The sequence below is a fragment of the Mugil cephalus genome, chromosome 19 (genome assembly GCF_022458985.1).
Source record: "Mugil cephalus isolate CIBA_MC_2020 chromosome 19, CIBA_Mcephalus_1.1, whole genome shotgun sequence".
Lineage (NCBI taxonomy): Eukaryota > Metazoa > Chordata > Actinopteri > Mugiliformes > Mugilidae > Mugil > Mugil cephalus.
Genome location: NC_061788.1, coordinates 17,746,726 through 17,762,248, shown reverse-complemented (window position 1 = coordinate 17,762,248; position 15,523 = coordinate 17,746,726). Strand labels below are relative to the sequence as shown.

Here is a 15,523-nt window from a genome sequence, read left to right as displayed (position 1 = left end):
AAAAAAAAAAAAAAAAAAGAGAGAAAAGAAAATAAACCGCCTCAGTCCAGGTTGCGAGACATATGTACAGCAAAGACGAACCGACTTTTCTTTGGATGAAAGTAAAAAACCTTCTTCGCAAGATGAATAATGATTTTTCATGTACAGTACACATGCTTTCAAGTAACTATTAGAAAATGATTAGAAAAATCCACAAGGCACTTGAAGAGAAACGGAACACTTTCGATTATGCCTCTTAAACTTAAACTCTAAATTACAAATAACAAAAATGTCTGTGGTTATCAAAGACCAAACCATTGATAAGTTCCACCGTTTTGCAGGCATTATAAACTCCTGTTTTCTGAAGAGATTGTCCCGCCTCCCTGCTTTCATGTTTAATTATATTTAAACATGAAATTAAACTGAAGCGTCGACACTTGAAAAATGAGTAAGACTGTGGATTACTGTAACGTGGTGATAGTTATAAAAGCTGAACGAGTGGAGATTGAAACCAGCTGACAGGATGAATAACTGACAGCGAGAGCTGCCGAGTGAAACGACAGCATCTTAAAAAGAACACAAGTGCATCGCCACAATTCTGTGGCTGTGATTAAAAAGAATGGAAGAAGGACCGACAATACCTGGATATTGGCTTAAACCCAGCTGTTGCGAAACATGCTCTGGCCTCGGCAGAACGCCATCCAGCTCTGCAGCAGATTTATATCGTCTGATAAGAAACACCGCAGACGGATATTGTGATTTACACAGAGAGAAGCAGAGGAGAGCGACAGAGAATACAAAACAAATACGGGGCAGGTTCCAACTTCTCGAACAGGATAATAACAATAACAAATAAAAAAATAACGTCTTTGGTCACGAAATAATAAATAAATAACAGCGACGCAGTCATCGTGAGTCATGGTCTTCTGTACTGGGATCAACAGAGCCGCTGGTGTCAGAGACTGATGAGCTGCTGCTGTTGCTGCTGACATGATGGGATGCAGTCTAGCTGCTTTTCTCTGGATGAAGGGGAATAAAAGAAGCACCACTGCTGATTAAAAGCTTCCAAGTCTGATGAAATTATTTGAGTAATTAGCACTTTTAAGTCAAATCGCTCCAAGTGAAGGCAGCGGAAATGTTTTATACTTACTCTGAAATTTCTTAAACCTCTTGTACAGACACGACCTGACGTACTGCTCCAGCTCACGCAGGGTGGACGGCTTCAGCCTCTCGAAGTCGATCTCGATCTCATCTGAATTGGTGCTGGACATGGAGGGCTCTCGTGTCTGAATGATGTGCACCACGTGGCCCAGCTTCACGCCAGGTAGGCGGTTGATGTCGAGGCTCAGCTGCTGCTTCTCGTCGTACGTCATCGGTAAAGGCTCGTCCTCCGATTCCCTGACGCTGCTGTGCTTCCACGACTGCCTGAGATGAAGACAAAACAATGACGTGTCTCTTTGGAAGTGTAATAAAACAGCACAGTAAACGCAGTATTTATGTAAAGTCTTATTTAAAGTAAACCTGGCGGTGGAGTTTGGAGTGCGCGTGGAATTAACGCTTCCTTTGCTTTGTCCGATGTTCTCTTTCTTGTCCTTTTCTTGTTCTCTCTTAGGTTTACTCTCAGGTGCTTCAGCCAGATGTTCATGAACAGAGTTAAGCTGGAAAGAGTCAACAAAAATAGAGTCAGGTCCATCTACTTTTTGACACTAAACACACAGTTATATAATGGCCTTAAATAACAGACACCCAAATTGGACAAAGAGTTTAGAAATGACGGCTCTTTAACGTAGAACTGCATCAAATGTAACTGAACGGTTGACTCAGACGACTGTTTATTGACAGTTTGTTAGAAACTGCTTCAGCATTGTGTGCGACCAAAACCCCAAAGCCCCAAAAACCTGAGCCAATCCTCAGGCTGCAAACACAAAGCACATCAGAGACGTAGCTGGAACATTGTAAGTGGCAGAGGAAAAAAAAAAAAAAGAAAAAAGAAGACACACTGGTGAGCTCGGCAACATGAAAAGGCTTGGACGTTCACCGAAGACAGGAGCGCTAGATGATCACAGAATCCTTTCACAACACCCAGCCCAGGGAAGAACGCTCGGCGGGAGGTCGGCATATCATTATCCTCGTCTACTTTAAAGAAACCACTTCAGTAGAACAAACACAGAGGGTTCACCAGAAGGGGCATCATTCATAAACAAAAGGAAATAGAAAGACCAGATAACTAAATATGAACTTAACTGCAGGTTACTGTGGTGGCATTTAATGATGGAATAAAAACAAGACGTTTAGCAGCACCAAGAATAAAAAAAGAGTCCAGCTCCAGATCGGCATATGAGTTTGTCGGTGTCCTCTGCTTCTGGTATTTTTATCTAGTTGTCCCCGCTGTATAACTGAGAGCGAGAGGTAAGGTGATAGAGCTATCGATGTTATCATAAGAGCCAGACAGAGGTCCTGCAGGTCAAATCAAAGCCGCAGAAGTGCCTCAGTTCTCATCTCACATAAAATCTCTTTCAAAACGTAGCCCGTGGGTCATTTGCCAGCGGTTTCTATATTCTATGCTGCAACCTGCCAACTCCAGTCCGCTCCAGGAAATTCTCTCATCTCATGTGGAAAAGCTTTGGTGAGGGGAGAGCTTCTGCCGTCACGGTACTGTATTTAACGGCACGCAGAAGGGTTTTCACAGCGCACGCTGTGGTAGCTTCTGCAAAAGCTCGTGTGCTCGACCGTAGACATTTAAACGATCGGCCGATATGTGACATGAAAGCATCCTGTTTTATGCCCACCTGTTCTTGCAGTTCTTCCAGCCGGGCGGAGCGCCCCTCTGTCGTCTCCGATTTGTTCAAACTGGGGACGTCGTCTGCCGTCCCGCTCACGGCTGCGCTCTTAGCAGACATGCAACCCTCCGGTGAAATCAAACCCACGCGCTCGTCTGGCATCTTGGCAAACATTTTCTCGAACACTCCCTGAAGCAAATATATGTGTGAGGATAGAGAACGGTGAATGGAAAGCGGACACAAAAATCGTTTTAAACTCTTTGTGTATTCAAGTCAGTAGTCATTCACAACACACCTGAAGTTTTCTGGCCTTTTCGACTACTTTGTGATGGGAAGGATTGTATTTGTAGCAATTAGAAAAAATTAACCGAACATCTGCAGCAAATCCTTGAGCGTCCTGATATTCTCCTGCAGCCATCTTCTTCTGCAAATAACAAATGAATTAAATGAAGTGAACCACTGACAGAGAGACTACACGAGTGCATAGCAAGTATCAAATATTTAAATACTTTAACGGTGCTGAGATCCATGGGGTATTTGATGATGTCATGGTAATCATGTAGCTGCAGGGCCTCAGCGTCTACAGGCTTGTAGAAAGGCCAGGCGTAGCCGTAATGTTTCTTGGACAGCATTTCCTTCAGGATATCACTGCAGTGCTTAAGCTGTTCGCTCAGGCTGCACTGTTTGATTTCTTGTTGCGGTGACTCCTTCTCTTCAAAGTCGCTCTTAGAGGGAGTGAAAGCTGAGCCTGCACTTTCATGCTTCTTCCTGCTTTCTGATAAAACATTCAAAGGGGTTGTGACTGCTGAAGACAGATCAAAAGGAAGGTTTAAAGAAAGATAAATACATGTTAGACCACTCAGAGTTTTTCTTATTGCTCCTATCTGACCTATTTCCCCCTGCTATCAGTGGAAAGTCCTACTAGACACTAAGGTGGGATTTTGTCATAATTAAGGTTGATTTACCGTGTTTAGCATTTATGCCTATGCGCTTGTATCTCAGTATGTCCACAGCAATAAGCGACACCTTGACTTGGATTTATTCTGTACTTCACACAATGGTGAGTAAAACTGAGTGGCTCATGTTGGAGTTGAAGTAAATGCATGTGGATCAACCATTAGTTTCAGTGATGTTCAGAACTGTAAGTATATGCTACTAACAAGCGGGTGATACTGTCATTTTCTTTTACCTTTTTCATTCAAATAAATGAACTACCATCACAAATCCCATCGTTCTCTGAGAACATTCATGTGCATCTACTGCAAAACACTTCAAATTCAGTCACCGTATTACGTCAACGTATTTGTATGTTATAGTCTTTAGTGACAGATCTCAGTAAAGTCCAAGTTCTTTCTTTAAACCTAATGACTATTTAGAGTTTGGAACGTGACCGGTGGCCTACCTTGAGCGCTGCTCTTCTTGCCCTTCCCTTTGGCCGCATTAGGAAAGACCTCCACTTCCCCTTGAGGCATCTGAGAAACCTTTTGCAAGAAAATCTTTTCCAAGGCAAGGGCCATCAGCACTATATCATCAGTGGGCTAGAGAGAACAGAGGGAAGTCTATGAGGACTTAACGGTCAAGAAGCCAAACCAGAAGTGTGTTTTTCCAAACATCTCAAAGTTTACCTTGTTATATATGTAGCAGTTGGTGAACATGGTGTTGAAGTCTTGCAAACATTCACTTGCACTCCAGTAGTAGTTGTTCTCGAGTCGCTTCTTGATGGTTCCCAAATCCATAGGAGATGTGATGACTTCATGATAATCCTGATTAAGAGACAGAGTCGGTGTCAGATGATGGTACTGTAGTCTTGGTTTTTGTTCTATCCTACATTGTCAGGAAGCTCAGGAAGTTTAGCTGATGAAGAAAAATCCATCATTGCACAATTCCTGTTTGTTAACACATTTTTTGCAGTTTACCAACACCTCTTTTTTTGTCTATAATTTCTGTCAGTGATAAATTACGATTACTCGTTGAGTAAATTTGTTTAATTAAAGCATTAAAGAGTCAGATGAGGCAAGAAACTGGAAGCACTCAGAAGATGAGGCAGAAGAAACCCCGAGGAATGTCAAATATGGGCAGATTTCAAACTGAAAGCAGAAATGAAGGCAAACTATTAAATTATAAGCCAACTGTACAGCAGCTCCATTTGGATAACCTGGTGAAACATTGCGTGCTTGTGTTTCTTGCCTATAAGCCATAAGTAAGACTCCACATTGTAATAAATTGAAATAAAGCTTGAACAATCTAAGCATGCAAACAAGTTTTCGTGCTTTTTTTGTCATGGTTTAGGACACTCTGTTCAATACTATCCCAGGTTATGTGGATAATACCCGAAGCTCACTGTAGACAGTATTAATTGGGTCTGATTATCAATCATTTAGTACAATGAGTTAATAAAATTAATTACATTCGACAAAAACACCTACTCCTATCTGACAAGGCATTAAGTACTAGTACTTTTCATAAAAGCAGGTTCAGGGCTATTGGGATGTTGTTGAGATAAGTTGAGACACCACAATCCAATGTCTCTATACTCACTGTGACATTTAAAGGGGGTGTGCGTGAAAATTAGGAGGTAACCAAAACCAGGAGAGAAACAAAAAACAGGAGTGAACAAATCTTACACACCCACATTAATAACTTCAATGACAGAGTAAAAAAAAAACAGAAAGATGATTTAGAGGCAGTTGTACTCAAGTAAAAACAAGAGGAAATTAGATTCCCATGAGGCGACTTAGACACATACAACGATCAGGCATAACATTATGACCACTGACAGGAGAAGTAAATGGCATTTTCCATTTTTTCGCAATTCAAAGTTCTGCTGGGAAACTTTTGGACCTGGTATTCAAGTGGATGTTACTTAGACATGTACCACCCACCTAGACCAGACCAGACCAGACCAGACCAGACATCCCCACCCCATAGCAATGACACTCCTTGATGGCAGCAGGATGCAGCCTGACACAGGCACACTCAAAAAAAAAAAAAATAAATAAATAAATAAAAAAACAGCACAAGGTGCTGACCTGGCCTCCAAATTAACTACATGCCAAACTGATCAAGTATCTGTAGGATGGCAGAGGCCCCTCCCCTCAACCCATTATTCTGTTATCAGACACCACGGGACACCCTCAGAAGGCCAATGTCCATTCTCTGCACAAGGGAGACCTACACAATATTAATCAGGTGGTCATAATGTTATGCCTGACGGGTGCACATAATGCTGGTTGAACTGTAACAAAAAGAAATAATTCAGGCACCCAAAAAAGCTTTAATTCGCTTAATATATTCTTTATGAATATGTAACTGCCTTTACTATGTATAATTACTATAGTACTAATAGGTGATATAATAATTTCCCCAAAACAGATTTACAGTTCGCTAGAGCTTCTACAGAGGAAACAGCTGCACGTTCATTTTAGGATTTAGTTCCTATTGCGTTTATTTCACTAACAAATGTTGAGCCTGTGTGCAGCTAAAATAGTTGTTCTTTCCTTTTTTAGTTGTTCCATTTTTCTTTTTATAAAATAAGAAAATTAAGACACAACAACTCAACTGAATATAAGAAGTTCCTGCAACAGTTTGAAAACTTGCCATCTCACAACTTGAGTTGTAGCTTGAGCTTATACAATTATGGGTTGAAAAATGAATGCATCAAAGAATCTACTATCAAATGATTGCAGTTAGATTTTGTGCTTCAAACTTAACACGTGCAAACTACTCACTGGTAGTCCGAGAGAGACTGCATCAACGGGCTGGTAAAAAGGCCAGGCGAACTGGTGCCGCCACAGGGATTTGACCACCACGTTCTGCATGTACTGCAGCTGGTTGGTCCTCCGGCCCGGGTGGTCGGGATTAGTCACTTCGGGAGGAGGAGGGTTCACAAGCTGTGGAGGGTCAGCGTCCGCCGACATGATAGCGCGTTGCTGGTTTGTTATCTCCTATGAATTATGTATGACAGGCCTGAGACACAGAGCCACTTCATACATAGTTGGCAAACTACATGACGTGACCTGTTGATGTAAACGAAGAAATAGTTAGTAGAGGGCGGTTCTCATGGTTTGAACGCTAAGCCTAGAAAATCGGAAAATACAAAATTAAGAAAAACTTTGCCAACATTACTTTACCAATAAGTATCACACCTTGCTCCAAATTAATAATAATTTATTGTTATGTAACTCAACATTTATAGTAATTTATATTAATGTGCACGCAAGGACCCGTCAGTCTGGCTCGCTCTGTAACAACGCCACCCAAACGCTAGTTGCCGCTGTCTAATTTTGCCAGTGAGGTCCATTTATGTTTCCACTTCCTGCTTCACTTTCAACAACGGTGGCTAAAACTTTCTACGCATTTCCGAACCAATCACAGCTCTTGCGCTCTACGTCGTCTGGGAAGATGCAAATCAGCTACGCAAAATGTTCCGTGCAGGGTATGTGCTAACGCAGCGTCACTTTAGTGCAGCAGCATACATTGCACTTTACTTGTTAATATTGGTTATCTATACAATATATATACAATACTGTACATAACGCTGTATATTCCAGAGCCATATTTTCTATTGCAGTCACATTTATGTTGTTATTCATATTTATACTTATAAGTCTGCTCAATTAAATTCCCTTTTGTTATTTCTTTTCTTTTTTTTAACCTGCTGTTCATTTTTATCTTTTGAAAACTGTTTTTTCAATGGTTATGCTGAGCATCTTGCAGAACTCTGAACAAAGTCTCTTTGCACTGGTCAACCTGTGTTCTGCAATGACAATGAAGGACGTTCTATTCTGTTCTAATAAGGCTGTAGTGAGCATGACTGTGAACTGTCTGGATTTTTTTGACCAAAACATGGATACAACGGTGTCTTGAAACAGTTTGAGCCAAATCCTGAGCCAGACAGGGTTTACAAAATGCTAGCAGAAATGTTTGACATGCTAGTAATTATTTTATGCTGAGAAGCGTCACATTAGCAGTAAAGTTTTTACCTCCATACTAACTTTCATCCCTTGTCATTAACCGACATTATAATGTCACTACTTCATCCTAAAGTACCCAATGTGGTACTTAGTAAACAGACACACGGCAATGCTTGAGCATTTCTACTTCAGCACGAGATAAAACCTTTTATGTGAACAGCTAACGGAGAAAACGTTCGGCGTGTTGGCTAAACTTGGCTAGCTAAATGAACCAAAGACGTATGGCGTCATTTGCTGGTAACTACTTAATAAATAATAACACAATTAATATGCCCGAAGCCGACTTGAAATTCACGAAAGACCTGCTCTGAAAGCAGGGCTTTTTTTGAAGAGGTCAACTTTCTGTGCAAGGTTTGTCGGAGTTACCACTCAACTAGCTTTTATCTTCAGATAACGGCTCCATAAATACCCGGTACTTGTTCCGCAGGGAATGACGACAAAAAACTAACAGAACATAAACACGAGTTACTAAAGTGCTTGCTCACTCGTTTTTCTCTGAGGCTGATACGTTGGAACGAGCGTCCACGAGCTGCCCGAATACAGAAGAGGATACACCCAAATGCATTAGATAGCTGAGGTATGCTGAGTCTGACCCCAGAGTGCCCCCTCGGACCAACTAGAAACTCCAAGAAGACAAACCAGAGACAGGAGGCTGGCAGATACTCTTCTTCGTCGGTACAGTCGTTGGTCGCTGTATAGTTAAAGGTGAATACCGCCACCTACTGGTCTAGTCAGTAATAACAATTCCATGTGGGCATCATTCGCACCTTAAAGACTGGAGCCTCCGGTTTCATCAGGGCACCATTCACAGGGACACGACAGATAAGTATCTGTCCGTTAATAGAAATTAATTACACCAGTTCTGGTCAAGCACGTTTCTAATGGGTTATATCCAGAGTTTTCTCTTTAACCTCAAGCTTCCCACCAGCCACTGAAGAAGCTACTCGGATGAACGGTGAAAGGTCTTTTCTAAACTACAAGTCCATTTGCCTTTTGGATATAATATGACTTGGATGACCGAAAACCTTCACAGACAACACGCCATAAAATATTGTGTGAATAACATTTTGTCATTATTATTTTGTCACTATACATCAATATACCGACTAAAACTTGCCTTGAAGTACCGTATTTTTAAAACAAAGCTGCTTTAAACGTATAAAAATAATTGTTGATGTTTCCATAAAAGACAGATTTGTTAAACTACAATTACTAAACTATGTGAGTGTTTTTTTGCCTTTGACAATTGACCCTCATTAGTTCCCGTTACTCTGAAGCGCAGCGCGCATGCGCACAGCACCATCGCAGCCACATTCCCCGCTTCTCCCTCTTCGCAGTTCGCAGGTTTTCCGAGCAGGCAAATATCTCGGAGCGAGACGCTTGGTTTACGCGTTCTCCATGATCGTCTGAACAAACATCGGTGCGGTTTTATTTTCCTGTCTATACGAGGACTAGCAATCTAAGCGTGACGCCGCATTTAAACCCCGTAAGTACCGTCTTATGGCCGATTCCTCATTGTTTGAATGGAGGGCCCCTCCGTGGCAGCTCAGCCGATTTGTCAACAGCTACACTGCATGTAAAGTACACGCCTGTACGAACAGGCTCCCTTTAGCTGTCCTACAAAACCAGTGGTCTTATGTTATCCACGCCTGTATCTCCTACTTCACATCGTAAAATCTCGTAATAAGCATGTAGCTATCGTGAGAATGCGATCTGTCATAGTTACATTTCCCCAGCGAAGGAATTCCGTCTCGTCCTTTGTTTAATTTTCTTTTTTTTTCTAGCATATTTATTGCCTCTGAGCACAAATAAAAGTGAACACGTTTAAAGTAAACACCAGCTAGTGTTACCCGAGTGCATGGGCTGGTTCTGTTTAGTGGTTTCACTCAACCATAACAAGGCAGCTTAGCGTTAGCTCGCTAAAGCTAGCTGGACAAGCTAAAGCTAAAGTAGAAATCGCCACACTGCTTGTGTATTCTATTTATAGATCATAGCAACACATACTTTTCTCTCTTGACTCAAATGCGACATGTAGTTAAAGCAGTAGTCCAATTTAATAGATATGAATTCGGTCGTTTCTGTTAAATAGCCGCTACCATGTCCATAGTTAGCGTACACGTTAACGGAGAGTTTTGTTTACAAAGAACAGGCCAATTGACGTTAATACTGAACGTACGTACGTTAATTCTACATTTTAGTGTACATTTTTTAATATACATTATACACTGGTGTTGTCTTGTGAGACATAGGCATACATGTGTTTTTAATAATCTGCGTAGATCTCTTAACCTGTAACACGGCTATATTTTGCTCAGTCTGATTAAAAATTAAATATTTCCAGCATGTTACACAATATTTTATCTTGGCTATCAGTGAACGTGGCTCTTAAAGAATTTCATTTCTAACTTATTTGTGTTTCTTTTTTTTGTCTCAGGACTGTGCGCGATAGATGCTGATTTCCTCACCATGGCAACAGAAGACAAGAAACCAGAGACTGACACAAAACCTCCAGTCGTCCAGTCAGCATCCGCCAGCCAAAGCAAGGTTTGGATTTCTGACGTATTAACTCCTGTCGCTTCCTGTTGTATTCCATCTGCTGCGGTTCGCCGGCCCGTTTATCTGTGCTAATTCCAGGCGGGGCCGAGACATGTCCAGATGCCGCACGCTGCCTGTCACTAATCGTCTGGTGTCGTCTTTTTTGCAGTCTGCGCCCGCGAAGCCAAACTACAGCCTGAAGTTCACGCTAGCCGGTCACACTAAAGCCGTGTCCTCCGTCAAATTCAGCCCGAGTGGAGAGTGGCTCGCCAGCTCATGTGAGTCCTCCCTCCTTTCCCGTTTAAAAATATGCCAGTGGAAGTAAATCAGGGTTGTGATGATCCGTCTTTGTTTTGCTGGGTTATTAACCGCCCACCTGAGCTGAAATTCATCACATTCACTGCAGATTAGCTTACGCTTACTTATAATCTTACACTCATCAGTGTGCATTTACTGTCAGTACCGGAACCAGATGTCAGTGGAAAGGAAAACACAGATCAGAGTGACATTCGGTTTTATTCACCAGTAACGGCAGATTAACTGTGAAACCTTGCAGCTTCCAGTTGAGGTTTATAAAACGACCCGGTGTGAAATGGTGAGATACATTTGTTGGTTATGATCTTCCACTCTCCGTCAAGTCTTTACAAAGTAAATCCGCCTCTTCCTCGGGCGCGTCACTCTGAGGGAACTTAAATAAGGAGAGCTCTCCTGATAAGTCTGGCCTCTGGGGACGATGGATTTGTGAGGCGAAGGCGTAGCTAGCGAACACCTCTCTGTAGTAGGTGTAGTAATTCCCGGGTTGAGCTGTTGAACCGCTGATGTTAATGTGCTCTGATGTTCATAATCCACAGGGTTATTAGCGGAGTCACGCTCGGTATAAATTTAGTGCATCATCAAGCCGTGATTTCTGGCCCACCCCAAAAAATCTCTGGCTAGGAGTACAGATGTAGACATTTACTTTTCTTGAAGAGTGACTACAATTAAGCAGTTAGCAGAATAATCAAGTTATTTTTTTCAGATCTAACCAACTGATCAACACGGCTTCAGTTTAATTTATACCTTAACATACAGTTCTATCATTATGCTTTCTTTTCTAGTGAGCAGATATGTATGGAGCAAAGCCAAATGCATCATTTTTTCTTTTTTTTTTCTTCTTTCTAGCTGCTGATAAACTCATCAAAATCTGGGGCGCGTACGACGGCAAGTTTGAGAAAAGCATATCTGGACACAAGCTTGTAAGTTTGACAGATCATCATCTTTAACGTTGGACTTTTGTTTGTTGTGAAAATGCTGATTTTCTACTTTCTTGGAGCTTTCAGGATGTATTTTATACGGAGATAAATAAACTAGAATTGGCAATAAGTGAACGACTTGGAGCAGTGGATAGAGGGAGTCTCTTTTGTTCTGGCAGTGGCTGCGGGTAGAGGAAACGAGGTCTGAATATTCAATAGAGTTATCTGATAAAGACTCAAGAGTCATCTGCTCCATCTATCACCGTGACTTATTAGTTACTAATTCCAGATGGAACTTGTAGCCTGTGTTACAGCACATGCAATGAAAGTGTGTGGTTTAAACGGGGATACTCTTTAAAGTGAATAACTCCATCATTTAATGTGATGTATACGAATACTCCTTTGTTAATATTCATTTCAGCACAACTGATAAATGAAATGCACCTGATTATATATCATGTTAGGTTTTTCTATTGACACGCAGAGCTATTTATCTGCGGTCTATTCAATGCAGTGTGGTCACACAGTAGAAAGAAAACTGTATTAAACCTGACTATTTGCTATGAATCTTTAGGGCATATCTGACGTGGCCTGGTCCTCTGACTCCAACCTCCTGGTGTCTGCGTCTGATGACAAAACCCTGAAGATCTGGGACGTCAGCTCTGTAAGAAATCTGCAACACAATGCCAATATGACCGTAAAGCGAAGTGAACTGAGCTCAGGGTCTCATTAACGTTAATATATAATGTCAATGAGATTAAAACATAATCTGCTGCGCCTCATTTCAACCCTTTCTTCCTCATTCCAGGGCAAGTGCTTAAAAACCCTGAAAGGTCACAGCAACTACGTCTTCTGCTGCAACTTCAACCCCCAGTCCAACCTCATTGTGTCCGGCTCGGTGAGTACCAGTTAGAAACGCGCCGATAGATGGAAACCAGATGTGGGGCCGTTTCCTAAAGCTCTCCTCCCTCCAAGCGTTCGGAGCTCGTCTCTGTCAGGTCTGCTCCAGCTGTTACGTGATCTTCCGGTCAGGATTATTCCAGCTATCTGCAGCCCTTCATCATTCCTATTAAAATCAGTTCCATCCTCCCGTGTAAAAAACAGCAGGAATTATTCCATCAATATTTCCAGTACCTTTCTTCTTTTCCTCCTCCTCTGCTTTAATGGCACGAGCAGAGAGAGTGATACCAGCCGTATCTCCAGGAGCTTAACTTTATCAACACTAACATAGATTTAGTTGCAGAGCCACACATTTAAATTTTTAGTCAAGGGAAAACGAAGACTTAGAGTGGGCCACTTTTTACCTACAATCTTAACACCTACCAGTCAAATTCATTTGTTCGTGTTTTTCTCTTGTAGTTCGATGAGAGCGTAAGGATATGGGACGTGAAGACCGGGAAATGTTTGAAAACACTGCCGGCTCATTCTGACCCCGTCTCTGCCGTAAGCTACTTTGAACTCTTAACATTACGCAACATTACGTGCCGGGCTTGACACCGACGTGGTAACAAACTAGTGCGATGATCCGTCTTGGCCTGCAGGTCCACTTCAACAGGGACGGCTCTCTGATCGTGTCCAGTAGCTACGACGGCCTCTGGTGAGTACACAGATCCTCGAAAACATTTCCAACTCGGACGAGCTGGCCCGGCTCGCCTTTGAGAACGACGAATGAAGTCTCTCGGTTGAATAACGGCGGAATTATCTCTCATTAACAGTCGAATCTGGGACACGGCGTCGGGGCAGTGTTTAAAGACACTCATAGGTGACACCCTCAGCCCTTTATTTCTTTGAAAACTCTGCTTAAGTGTATGAAAACAAAAGAAGTCCTTTCTGAACTTGTCCCCGTTTTTGTGTCCACGGCAGACGACGACAACCCTCCGGTGTCCTTCGTGAAGTTCTCCCCCAACGGGAAATACATCCTGGCTGCTACTCTGGATAAGTGAGTGTGATGAGCGAATGTTGACCTGCAGGGGGCAGTGTGACACCACACACGGCTTTCCTCTTCTATGAGTAATACTTGTTTACACTGTACTGTTTGTGTGTGTGTGTAACTTTCAGCACGCTGAAGCTGTGGGACTACAGCAAAGGAAAGGTAGGACGCTCTTCATCGTCAGCCGGATCATTCTGTTGTTGTTTGCCTCCACTCATCAGCCGTCTCATTTATTTCAGTGCTTGAAAACGTACACGGGCCATAAAAACGAGAAGTACTGCATATTCGCTAATTTCTCCGTCACCGGGGGCAAGGTAAGAGCCGGCGTCACGGTTCACGGGTGCATTAGGTGGGAAGCGTTCACGGTTTCTCAATGCCGCTCATGTGTCCGTGTCACAGTGGATCGTGTCCGGCTCGGAGGACAACATGGTTTATATCTGGAACCTGCAGACCAAGGAGATCGTGCAGAAGCTCCAGGGACACACAGGTACGCCAGGCCCACACCGTCCAGCGCCCCCCTCCGACCGCAGCTAAATCTGCCCTGTTCCTAATCTGCCCCTTTTTCCCTCCGATCTCCCCAGACGTCGTCATCTCGACCGCCTGCCACCCGACAGAGAACATCATCGCGTCCGCGGCTTTAGAAAACGACAAAACCATCAAGCTATGGAAAAGCGACTGCTAAAGCCCTTTTGGATCCCCGAGGCCATTCACCTTTCTTTTAATATTTTTGTTTTTCTTTTCTACATTTTGTTGTAAGAAAAAGGGACTTTTTTTCTAACGGAGAGCTCCTGCTGGATGCAGAGGAAATCGGCAAGGATCAGCAAGCAATCAGACACACACACACACATACGCAAACACACACACACACACACAGACGCAGTCCTGCAGCAGACACTGTCCTCTCGTCGTCGGTGCGTGCGCCACATTCGGTCGTCTCATTAGGGAAAGCGAGTTTTGTTTTGGTTGGCAGCGATGTCCTGGTGCTTCAGTATTTGTTTTTTTTTTTTCTTCTTCTTCTTCTTTTTTTTTTTTAACACCGCATTAATCTTAAGGTCACCGCCTCGTAACAGCTCCTGCACGCGGATCTCGTCTCGTACAGTAAATGTAATAGTTATTTGGCCTTTGTATGCACGCTCATGCCTTTTTTGATTTGTGACCATCAGATTAAGATAAAAAAAAAAAAAAAGAAAAGTGAAATCTAAAGTAAAGCTGCCACAGCAAGATATTAACTAAGTCCTGTGCTGATTTTTTGTGGCAACAAACCAGATTTTTGAAAGATTAAATTGCAACACGATGTTAGATAAAAGATAAAAATTTCATACATGGTGTCAGTTTCTTCTTCTCTGTCGAACATAATTAACCCCTTCTTCTAAAAATCAGTTTACAGACTACAAGTGACCAAATGCAGTTATATTTGTGTTCTAGTATTTGTACATAAGACATTGACATGAACTGTGATTTCATTACTTTAGCCGCCTGTGTTCTCCGTGCTCCTCTGCTTGATTAGCTCCTAGCTCTGCACACACAGCCAGCAGCCTCTGTTCTCTGTAGTAAACCTGGATTTTTGTGGCGTATACTGTATGTTTGCATTTGACAGCTACACCCCACAACTTAATAAAAACCAGTTCTTTTTGTACGTCTCATGTCGTGTGCCGTTGCATTTTGCTTCACACAAGAGTCGACCGCCGTCATTTTTTTTTTTAAGTATTTTTTTTTTAATAACCGTTTTTTTTCTGTCCATGAAAGATAGAACATCAGAGAACAACCCACAAAGATCAGATGACAAAAATCCATCTCCTTTTAAAAATCGACAAAAAAAATATAATGAAAGTAGACGCTCCCGTCTCGCGGCGGCGGGCTGAAAGATGGCAAAGTAAAGGCGACACAGTTACAAAAGGTGACAAAGCTGACTGTTCCTCTCACCTCGCACTCAATCGGTTTCTCCTGCCTCGTCCACCAAGCTTTTCCACAACGTACATAACATCCCAGAGAAGGGAAAGAACAGAGTACATAAGCAAGGGATAAAATCACCTTTGTACAAAAATAGATCTTTTTCCACATGTTTTTTTTTTTTTCTAACGAGAGCATTTTACC

At 42.3% G+C, this 15,523-nt stretch overlaps 2 protein-coding genes across 4 annotated transcripts; one reads left to right on the top strand and one right to left on the bottom strand.

The window, feature by feature from the left end:
• LOC124996690 (bromodomain-containing protein 3-like) lies at positions 1-8,391 on the bottom strand. 3 transcript variants are annotated; one of them, XM_047569946.1, is made up of 10 exons: positions 8,218-8,391; positions 6,488-6,775; positions 4,385-4,522; positions 4,162-4,297; positions 3,269-3,564; positions 3,055-3,183; positions 2,769-2,948; positions 1,501-1,637; positions 1,130-1,404; positions 1-998 (listed from the first exon to the last, which is right to left on the bottom strand). In XM_047569946.1, the coding sequence occupies exons 2-10, from the start codon at positions 6,674-6,676 to the stop codon at positions 985-987; spliced, it is 1,494 nt and encodes a 497-aa protein (XP_047425902.1). In that variant the 5' UTR covers positions 6,677-6,775; positions 8,218-8,391; the 3' UTR covers positions 1-984. The 3 variants fall into 3 exon arrangements, with proteins under 3 accessions (XP_047425902.1, XP_047425903.1, XP_047425904.1); XM_047569947.1 differs by having other exon boundaries at positions 3,269-3,561; XM_047569948.1 differs by having other exon boundaries at positions 3,269-3,534; positions 8,218-8,390.
• A 626-nt stretch (positions 8,392-9,017) lies between these two features.
• Positions 9,018-15,065, top strand: wdr5 (WD repeat domain 5). The gene is made up of 14 exons (XM_047569950.1): positions 9,018-9,218; positions 10,167-10,276; positions 10,437-10,545; positions 11,429-11,502; positions 12,074-12,163; positions 12,308-12,397; positions 12,859-12,942; positions 13,041-13,096; positions 13,215-13,261; positions 13,363-13,438; positions 13,558-13,591; positions 13,669-13,743; positions 13,829-13,916; positions 14,011-15,065. Exons 2-14 carry the CDS (start codon positions 10,199-10,201, stop codon positions 14,109-14,111), a joined length of 1,002 nt encoding a protein of 333 aa, XP_047425906.1. The 5' UTR covers positions 9,018-9,218; positions 10,167-10,198; the 3' UTR covers positions 14,112-15,065.
• Positions 15,066-15,523: the final 458 nt, after the last annotated feature.

What these genes read in the sequence shown, in the direction of transcription:
- LOC124996690 (XM_047569946.1), bottom strand. Translation starts at nt 6,676, where the DNA reads ATGTCGGCGGACGCTGACCCTCCACAGCTTGTGAACCCTCCTCCTCCC. An exon ending in AAAAGGCCAGAAAACTTCAG is followed by an intron (nt 2,949 to 3,054) that starts GTGTGTTGTGAA and finishes TATTTGCTTCAG; the next exon opens with GGAGTGTTCGAGAAAATGTT. An exon ending in ACTCCAAACTCCACCGCCAG is followed by an intron (nt 1,405 to 1,500) that starts GTTTACTTTAAA and finishes TCTTCATCTCAG; the next exon opens with GCAGTCGTGGAAGCACAGCA.
- wdr5 (XM_047569950.1), top strand. Translation starts at nt 10,199, where the DNA reads ATGGCAACAGAAGACAAGAAACCAGAGACTGACACAAAACCTCCAGTC. An exon ending in GTGTTTAAAGACACTCATAG is followed by an intron (nt 13,262 to 13,362) that starts GTGACACCCTCA and finishes TGTCCACGGCAG; the next exon opens with ACGACGACAACCCTCCGGTG. An exon ending in TCTCCGTCACCGGGGGCAAG is followed by an intron (nt 13,744 to 13,828) that starts GTAAGAGCCGGC and finishes TCCGTGTCACAG; the next exon opens with TGGATCGTGTCCGGCTCGGA.